At 41.8% G+C, this 10,473-nt stretch overlaps 1 protein-coding gene across 1 annotated transcript in view; it reads right to left on the bottom strand.

Moving 5' to 3' along the window:
• Nucleotides 1-454: 454 nt before the first annotated feature.
• The window catches only part of NUP107 (nucleoporin 107), a 38,077-nt gene continuing 28,058 nt past the window's right edge, over nucleotides 455-10,473 (bottom strand). Inside the window, exons 24-28 of the mRNA XM_080935284.1 lie at nucleotides 9,320-9,480; nucleotides 7,763-7,888; nucleotides 7,132-7,245; nucleotides 966-1,133; nucleotides 455-677 (exon numbers count right to left, since the gene is read on the bottom strand). Coding sequence (XP_080791410.1) covers nucleotides 570-677; nucleotides 966-1,133; nucleotides 7,132-7,245; nucleotides 7,763-7,888; nucleotides 9,320-9,480 — 677 coding nt within the window. The 3' untranslated portion in view covers nucleotides 455-569. The remainder of the gene's footprint in view (nucleotides 678-965; nucleotides 1,134-7,131; nucleotides 7,246-7,762; nucleotides 7,889-9,319; nucleotides 9,481-10,473) is intronic.

The raw sequence follows: 10,473 nt of genomic DNA, 5'->3' as shown, positions 1-10,473 counted from the left end.
GCTTGGTGCCCAGAAGCCAAAAGAGGGCACTGGATCATCTGAAACTGGAATTACAGACAGCTGTGAACCAACATGTGTGCGGGGGAACCGAGTCCTGATCCAATGCTCTGAACTGCTGAGTTATTGCTCCAGATCCACGTGAACACTCTTCCTAGGTTTTTCTTGAATTGAAAAATACCAAATTTTATGATAAATGAGAAATTACTTACCTGGATTGAAAAGGAATCTATTCTTTATTCACTACTCTCTTTAAATTTTAATATGTCAGAAATTTATGATTATGGAGAAAATATTTTACTTCCTTATTTATTACATAAGAGAAAACTCGTATCTATAGAACAAAAATTTATTTTGTATAATTTCTTTAAAAAATACATAAAGAAATACTGATATAATACAAAATTCAAATGCTCAAATTTTACATTTTCCCTAAGAATGGCAAAAAACCCCAAAAAACAAACAAACAAAAAACCCCCAATAATTACAAATATGTATATTTGACCAAAACCAACCAACTCAACCAACCAAGCAAGCATCCTCCGTAGTCATGGGCATCAGAGAATGGTGAGTTATGACTGAATCTCATAGCCCAGAGGGTCCAGCCCCTGGTCTAGGAGCATCAGCGAGGACTCCCTTAACTTCTGCAGCAGTTTCCTCAGTTCCTCCTTAGAAAACACCTGACATTTAAAAAGGAAAAGGGAAAAAAGACATTAAAAATGAGGATATCAACTTTTTAAAAAACCTAGTCAATCTTAAGAACTCTTCCTTGAAGATCTATGTGGCTCAGAGACCTCATGCTAGTTCAAGGCAGGCTACTTATGTTCATATTATAGACATATTTTGAAAAAACAGTACACTGAAACTGCAACATTATTTTCAGAGAAGGCAAAAACTAAAAAATGTAAACAGGTATTCACAAATATCAAGTGGGTAAGAGTGGGAACTGCAAATGGTCACAGACTCACCAGATAGAGCTTGTGGCGCTCAGAGGACACCATGTCGGCCAACTGCAGGCACTCCTGGTACTGCCCCGTGCTGTGCAGTATGGTGTGAAGCAGGAAGCACAGCATGGGGAGACAGAGCTTCCTCAGTAAAACCATCTGATGCGCTCGCTCAGGGTCGTCCTCAGCGTCCTACAGACAGGTATCAACAGTCACCATCTGAACAACTTTAAGCTACACACCTTACAGAGACGGCGACCACAGCTGGTGTGGGGACTTGCACCTGCCATCCTGAACCGAAGCACCCAGGGAGCCACCATAGGAGAGCAGGTGCAGGGTCAGGGCAAGCCTGGTCTATACAATGTGCTTGGCTGCTAGAAAGACCCTGTCTAAAAACCATTAAAAAAATCAAACATCAAAACCAACAAGTTGTTAGGAGTTGGCAGATTTAACCAATGACAAATGAAAAATACCAAGGGGAAAGCTGCATCTACACTAAACATGCATACTTTTATCATATGTGATAATCCAGTATCACAACTGTTTAGATAGCATTTGTACTAAAGTAGGTATCCATGATCTGAAAGAATTTACAGACCAGAAGGATGTGTGAGGGAAACATGAAGACACACTCCATGTGATATGATGAAAAGGAACAGTTTCGTCTCCACCAGGTCCAAGGGTTGACTGCTTAGTCAAAATTAGGTCAGGAAAACACTAAATATCTTTTTCCAGATCTCATCATACCTGTATTTTAAAATGTATGTATACTTGTTTGCATGTGAGTAGGTGATTTGTGTGTGGGTGCAGGCACACACGTGTGCCTAAGTACCAGAGAATCACCTTGGGTGTCATCCCTAGAAACAGCGACTGTCTCAGTGCTCTGGAGCTCACCAATTAGGTTGGACTGCCTTGCTGACAAGCGTGGTTCCTCCTGCCTCTCCCTCCTCAGTGCTAGCATTATAAGCAGAGCTTCTGGGCACCAGACACAGGTCCTGGAGCTTAAAGGCTTTATCAGCTGAGCCTTCACCTTAGCCCTCCTGCATCATACCTACTAACATCTGAACATACCTACTAACATCTGAACATACCTACTAACATTTGGAACAGACAGTGTCCATCATATAACTTGGTCTATCAACTAGATTTTTTAAAAAAGTTTATTTATTTATTATATATAAGTAGCTGTCCTCAGACCAGAAGAGGGCATCAGATCTTATTACAGATAATTGTGAGCCACCGTTTGGTTGCTGGGATTTGAACTCAGGACCTCTGGAAGAGCAGTCAGTGTTAACCACTGAGCCATCTCTCCAGCCCCAAACTAGATTTAAAAAAAATATTTATTTTATATATGTGAGTACACTGTAGTTGTCTTCAATCAGACCAGAAGAGGGATTCAAATCCCATTACAGATTGTTGTGAGCCACCATGTGGATGCTGGGAATTGAACTCAGGACCTCTGGAAGAGCAGCCAGCGCTTATAACTGCTGAGCTGTCTTTCTAGCTCCAATTTTTTTTAAAAGTAAAATTTTAGGGACAAAGACATGAAGATGGAGAGAATATGCCAGAGGAGACAGTACAATGCTGCCAAATGAATTTCCAATGCATCTAGACTAAGGACCCACAAAAAAGTAAAGGCAGACAAGTTACTAGTTATTTCCCTCGATACATGCAGTGTAACCATCGGACTATAATCAGGCTGGCAAGGAGGGTTAAGGTAGGATGGCTGATTAAGGACTTGTAAGCTTCTAGGAAAATGTTTCTTTATACAGTTTTTTAAAAAAATAGAAAAAATTTTTAATAAGTGTGGACTTGAATAATGTTTACTAAGAGAAGAGAGACTATGTCTTAGCTGTTAGGAGCACTGGAGGCTCTTCCAGAGGATCCTGGTTTGATTCCCAACACCCACATGGTGGGTAACAACCAGGGATCCAATGCCTTCTTCTGGCCTCCACTGTGCACAGTGCACAGGCACATGCTGGAAGCACTCATACACATGAGATTTGACATAAAAACAAATCTTAGCAGGGACCGGTGGTGCACACCTTCAATCCCAGTCATCAGGAGGCAGAGGCAGGTGGATCTTTGAGTTAGAGGCCAGCCTGGCCTACATAGTGAGTTCTAGGACATCCAGAAACACAGGGAAGAGAGAGATCTGAAGACACTTTGCTATACAGCAAAAACTCTGTTTCCAAATATGAATGGAATCTTTCTAACAAATTATCTAGACAATAAAATGCAGTAGGAGGAGGAGTAGGAGGAGGAGGAGAAGAAGAAAAACAGCAAATCAGTAGTCTTTCTATGCCCATTGTATTTTCTTATAACAGGTTGAAAAACCAAAGTCATTGAAACACACACATACACATTAAACTTCTGAAACAATCTGTAAATCAAGGAAGGAGGAGGGCACATACTGCTGTTAGAGAGGGCCTGCCGTGTGGGCTCACCAACATTCCAGCCCTAGGAATGCAATGCCCTTTCTCACCTGCACAGACAACTGCACTCAATCGCACACAGCAGCATCACAGGAACACACACACAAATAATTAAATTTTGTTTTAGGAAGCACTGGGAGCTAACTCAGGTAGAGCACTTACTACCGTTTAATTCCTAGCAGCATAGGAAGCTATATAAAACAGAGATCTACAGAAGTGCTTGCCGGGTGTATCTGAACAGCAGCAGCGCAAATGAGCAAGCTAACAGAAGCTGGTCCTTTGAGAAGCCTCATAAATGGATTTAAGACAGGCACAGTGTAGTGGCTGACACAGCAGCACCCCAAAGGCAGAGGGAGGCTAGAAGGCTGTGGTATCACGGCCTGACTTGGTGGCATAGACCAGGATGGGGATGGGTTCTTGTCCCATGTTTAGGTTGTGCAACTACATTAGGAAGCATTTTTGCAGGGTTGATGCTGCAGGAGTGAAGCAACCCAAAGGGTGTGGTGATTCTAGCAGTGACAGCCTACCCAAGCAAGGCGTCCACAAGGAAGGATCACTGCCTGTTACCTAATACTGTGCTGAGATATAAATACATAAAATCATATGTATCAAAATGCATATTTAATAAACTTCTTAGCTTTAAAATGAAAATGCTTCTGTTCTCAAGAGAAGGTATTATCTTCAGAGGTAGACCTACCATTTAATCTAAACACCTTAGCACCTTTCTTATTCATCTTGGGGACTCCTACATGAGACCTTAAAGACAGTCTTTGCCTGTGCACAGTGCCTCTGGCTCCTTAATCTCATCTCATAACTCAGCCCAACAGAGACAAGGTCACTCTAGTTCCCCACGGTGGAGTCATGCCAGTGTCTAATGCCAGGGATGTCTGAGGTACACAAGAACAGCTGGGCAGGTGGGTGGCGGAGCTGACGTCTGAGCTGGGCTCCAGTCTACAGGTCATATGCACATGACATGGGGGTCTACCTGTGTGAGGGAAGGGAGCAACTGTCTAATGCCCATGTCAGTAAATGTGCCGGCTAGTCCTACTAGCTTCCATTCCTACACATTTAAGAGCACTGCACTAAACTCAGTACACTTACTGTTTGACCTTTAAAATATTCTCTTTTGATTAGTTTGGAGGAAGTATGGAAGACTATATATTTTTATTTGTGTGTCTCATGAGCTGCCTGCCATGAGTGTGGAGATCCAAGGTTAGATCTTCTGAAAAAGCAGTGCCATTAACAACTGAGCCATCTGTTAGGATTTGTAAAATACTCGATCATTCATTGCTTTACAGCTCTCAAGAGATTCTAGATTATTTTATGGCTTTTATTACCTAGTTTAAAATTAATAATTAAATAAGAAATATTTATATATTAGTAATGATCCTCAAGTTTTGGTATTTTACAGCATTTAGATTTTACTTTACCAAGTCAAGCATGAAATCAAAAAAGTATGCCTAAGGAACCCATTTAACATTTAAAATTATGCTGAAAAGTCTTATTATTAACTTTAGAATTAAGAAGTACACTCTGGCCAGTTGCCTTTAATCCTAGCACTCGGGAGGCAGAGGTAGACAGATTTCTGAGTTTGAGACCAGCCTGGTCTACAAAGTTTTAAGACAGCCAAAACTATACAGAGAAACCCTGTCTTAAAAAAACAAACAAACAAACAAACAAACAAAAAAACCAACAACAAAACCAAAAACCAGGGGATAACAGAGAAATGAAAAAGAAAAAAAAGAAGAGAAATAGCACTCTGAAGTTCTGTGGTGCCGTGCTTGCATAGCCCTGAAGTGGACTTAAACAGTTATCGGCAGCAGCAATCAGAGGCCCTAGGCCTGTCAATATTCACTTTTTGTCAGAAAAGCTAGAGGTAGAAAAATGTAGTAATTAATTAAGTAATTAAAGAAAAAGCAGTATATATGCTGTGAGGGGTAGCAGAGGAAGAGCTGCCCGTGCACATGACCTGCGGAACCGAGCAATGTTGAGAACGACATACCAGCTATCCGACGTGCAAGATTCCTGGTTCTCTTTAGGGATCAGTTTGCAGAAGCAGAACTGAGCAATCACTCTGTCCCATCTCAGTGTGGTTTGAGTGTGAAATGTCCCGCTTAGGTTCCATGTTTGAGTACTGGTTCCAGTGGGTAGTGCTGCTGAGGAATGTTCTGGAACCTCTAGGAGTGGAGGCTTGTTGATGTATGAGAGGGTAGGTGAGGGCTATAGCCTGACCACACTTCTTTCTTCACTGCAGAAACACCAGCTGCTGCTCACTCCTGCTGTCAAAAACTGTGCCCCTCAAACTGTATGCCCAAACTGTTTCTTATTAGGTGTTTGGACACACACTGGATACCATTAGAGCAAAGCCATAAGGGGAAATATTTAGTTTCCCTGAAAAGAGACAGGTATGTAACATCTGCGCATAGTCCTGGGGTCTGAGAATACACCAGTCTGGCAATGGGGATTGCAGTGAGGATTGGGGTGGGAGGAGGGATGAGCAAGGAAAAGAAATGCATCATTTTCTTACACAGTTAAAGAAATGGCAAATCCTAACAAGAGGAGATGAGAGGTTGTAGAAGAAGAGCAGACTAGCAAGAAGTCACTAGCACGGGTCTCAGCATTTCTCCCACAGGATTCTACTCAATAGCTCTGTCTGTGTCTTCTCGCTCCACTCAGCATTTCTGCTCTTTGTTCAAGACTCTCTTACGGATTATGCTCTTAGGCACCCTGTCCAGATCCTTCCCAGATAGAAGCAACTTTGTCTCTCCTTTACTGATATGCTGTGGGTCCAAGCCAGGGTCCCATGTATGCCAAGCTTTGCTGCCAATGTGCTGCCCACAGCCCAAGTGATCTCATCTGATCTTAAATATAACTCAACTGTGGTTTTCTTCTGACATTTACATCTTTTGGGAAAGGGAAAGCTGAGCTCCCTTTTGTTCCAGTTCCCCAATGCTGGGGTTATAGGCATGTGCTGTCACCCCTGGTTTACGCCATTTAATACATCTGTATCCCACTCTTACTCCAGAGGCAGAAGCCTGTATTTAAGAAGGACATGCTGAGATGTGTTCATGGGCAGTGGAGGAGAAGGTACCACAGCTTTGAGTGTCTTATAGTGTTAGACCTACCTGTTTCTAAGTCAAGTTAAATAAATAAATCTTAAAAAAAAAAAAAAAAAAAAAAAGGAACACTCCCATTCCCAGCTAGTATATTCAGTTAAGCTTGAAACTTGAGAGGTTTTACCAATTTTATATAAAAGTCTGAAGATGTTCTTATTTAGAAAAGGAACACTAGAAGATACAGTGCATGTGATCTTTCTTATCGTTGTTAGTTTATTAATTTATTAAAAAAGGATCTGGAGAGATGGCTCAGTGGTTACAACCATGCTGCTCTTCCAAAGGACCTGAGTTGGATTCCCAGCACTCACATGGCTGTTCACAACTATCTTTAACCTCTTTTCTGGCCTTTGTGGGCACCAGGCACACATGGGTGTACAGACATACATTTATACACATAAAGTATCTAATAATAAAATATTTGGTAAACTTAATTGTGTGTGTGTACTTTATACATATGTGTGCTGGTACCAAATGTGGGTCTAATGTGGAGGTCAGAGGACATCTTGCAGAAGTCAGTTCTCTCCACCATTTAAACCCTGGGGATTGAAGTCATGTTGCCAGGCAAATGCCTTTACCAGCTGAGCCAATCACACTGGCTTGTTGATATTTTTAAAGCTACAAACAAAGCACACAGCTTACCTCTCTGACATCCACCATCCATCCTCCATCAACAAACAACAAGACATTGTACATTTTCTCCTTCACATCAGCAGTTAAGGCATCCAAATGTCCTTTCCAAATATTATGATCCATCTGCAGAACAAACACAAGTCAGATATAATGGAGCAAATCAACAAATGGTATATGTTTAGAATATAGATAAGAACATCATACATATGAGCTGATTCAGCCAGCTGTGCATATAAAGAAAACTATCAACGAGGAACAATAAAATGTTTATTTAGTAAATGAATACTATTGTCTAAAGGCTTTCTTGTTTGCTTGCTTGCTTTCTTTTACTTTGGTTTTCTGAGTCAGGGTCTCACAGGTGTAGCTCTGGCTGGCCTGGGATTCAGGATATAGAACAGGCTGGCCTTGAACTCACAGAGATCAGCCTGGGTCTGGTTCCCAAGTCCTAGGATTAGAGACATGAGCCACCACACCCAGCAGCATTTCTCAGCATAAGCCAGTCACGGAAAAGTCAACAGGATTCAAAGCAAAATGTGTAACATGAATATCCCTCCCCTCAGAATATAAATGCTAAAAACTGACCTAAATACACACATTTTAAAGATTAAACAGGCTCTTCTCAGACCCACATTTAACTTACCTCGTATTTCTTTTCTTTGTGTTCATAAGCCACTTTCTCTGTAAAGGTTGCTTGAGATAGCAATGTAGGTTTCTGTGGAGCTGAATTCATATGCTTAAACCACTCATTGAAGGTTTCATGGGCTTCCTAAAATGTGAAGTTAAACAACATGAAAAACATGGCTTTACATTTTGCTTTTTTCAGACAAGGTTAGTCTCTAGACCAGACTGGACTGGAGCTCCACTATGAAGCCCAGACTGGCCTCAGATTTATGGCAATCCTCTTTCGTCAGTTTCCTCAATGTTGAGATTACAGAATGTTTTCACTTTTACTGCACAAAAGTTCTAGATCTTAGAAATAATCCTTCCTAAAAAAAAAACATGAATAAGCAAATGTTCTACGCAGTGACAAATGGTGGCAAAGTATCTTGTGCTGTTTTCAGCATCCACTGTTACCTACCACAACACTCACGGGTCCTGCGCCTGTCACTCTATGAGGCATGAAGTGCCTTCTTCTCTTCTTGATTATCCTGTTGGTTTTTACAGTCAGGCAGAATCTGTCCTCAACCTTTCTAATTAGTCCACAGCAGTCACTTCTGTACTCAATGAATGAGCTTTGATGCAAATGCTGTCACTCTAACACATATGGAGCACGCTGCCTTTTTAAGTCACCGATGAAAGCACTACAGTTGACAGGTACACAGTTGTAAGAAAGCAGTTGTGTGTGTCACATTGTCTATCTCATCTGCCAGCAATTGACAAATTCTTGCCAATAATGACAAGGCCATGACATCACCCTCTATGAGTGAGTCTGCACTGACTTTCAGATGAATCTATCACCACCTTTGAAAAAAGTTCTGGAAGAGTTAAAGTTTCAAGTTAGCCCCACAAACCCTGCCTTGAGAGCAAGTATGTCTCAAGGCTGAGAACAAAAACCGCAGACCACCTGGTCTCAATAAGGTGTGACTCTGTAGTCCTGAGAAAAACTAGTATGAAGGTCAGTGTGCCCCTAAACAGTGGTCTGGAGTTGAATCATATCCAAAAGCAGACAGAGAGTGCCAATTTGAATGAACCAATGGAATTATTATGTGCTTGTTGCTAACTGCTTATGTAATTTCCCTATAAATATGTCCCCCTAATTGAGTTTGGGGTTGACTCCTTTATCTCCTGTGTGACATATGTGTCGTCCCCAGAGCTCTGGCTCCCCATACCCCCCTGAATAAACCTCTTGCCTGATTGCAGCAAGATAAGCTCTCTGTGAGTTCTGGGGTTCTCCCGGTTCTAGAGTGAGGGGCTTCTCCGATTCAGGGGTCTTTCAGTTCCAACTCCCAAGGGCTGGAGAGATGGCTCTGACGTTTAGAGCACTTGCTGCACTTCCAGAGGTCCTAAGTATAGTTCCCAGCCCCCACATCAGGCAGCTCACTGTCTGTGAGTCCAGCTCCAGGGGATGAGATGCCTCTGGCCCCCCAAAAGCACCTGCACTTACATGCACAGACCCTCTTGTAGACATATCCACTGTTACATAATTAAAAATAAAAAATATATAATTCAGTTCAAGAGAGGATCTTTTCAGGCTCACCAGATAGGCTCTGATACACAGATGCTCTCGGATGGCGTTATCATCCTCAGCAGGGAGGGGGCTCTCCATGCCTTGGTCCTCCCACTGATTATAGATTTCTGCAATGGAATCCTGGGGAATTTTCACAAATACTTCTTTTGCAGCTTCATGTTTCTTTAATGCTGTGGAAAAAAAATCAATATATAAAAACTTCTATGTACTGGTGGTTTCTGTTTGTTCTGGGGTCTCTCTTTAAGAGTCCTGGCTAGCCTTGAACTGTCCCTTGCACTGGAATTGAAGGCCTGCACTGCCACACCTAGTCTTGTGCTCTGGCTGCTTCTTACAGCGTCAAATCACTGATTACAAGTTCTATTTCAGGTCGCAGACTTCTTCAAAGGCTAGACGACCTTTTTCCTTTAATGGGCTGGCTCTTTACTTACCTAGTGTGACAGGAACACAAAGGCAGTCACTGTCAGAGACATCTATGTCTTCAAGAAAGAAATTATATCTCCCAAAGGCTTGAGAACTATGGTATCATTTACAATACTATAATTTTACAATACTATAGTTTTATAATTTATAATCATTTCCATTACTATAATGAGTTTGGTTTCATAATACAAAGCCCAACAGAGTAACTTGTTCTCTCCCCTTTGATGGAAATATCAAAACCAAAAATGAGCAGGTGGTGGCAGCTGTCTGAGTAGCTGGCCATGGCAGGCAGCTGACTAGAACTTCATCTTCTCAGACACGTGCCCTGCTACATAAGCCTCCCCAGCACCAGGAAGGCCAGTCTTCTCAAGGCCTGACTTGTGATATGACAAAGTCAGAGTTCTCCTAGGACATTTTTAGGAACAGAATCAGAGCAAATTTTATTCTGGTTATAAATCCAGTCAAATAGCTTTTGATCTATGCAATTTAAAAGTTCAAGTCTACCTGGTAACTGTTTGGAGAAGCACACTTAACTACAGCCTTTCAGAGAGACAAAAAAAAGAGAAGTTATCTGTGTAAAACCAGAAGGCTTTCTTGGCTGAAGGATCCGTTTTTAGTGAGTATGGACATGGGCCTGTGACTCTCAGATTGCAAACCAAGTCGGAAGTGTCCTAACTTCATCTCTCTTGCTACGATAGAATAGTCTGACAAAAAGCAACACAGGGAGGGAAGGTCTACTTTAG

The sequence above is a fragment of the Micromys minutus genome (assembly GCF_963924665.1).
Source record: "Micromys minutus genome assembly, chromosome: 22".
Classification (NCBI taxonomy): domain Eukaryota; kingdom Metazoa; phylum Chordata; class Mammalia; order Rodentia; family Muridae; genus Micromys; species Micromys minutus.
This window is presented reverse-complemented; position numbering and strand designations above follow the sequence as displayed.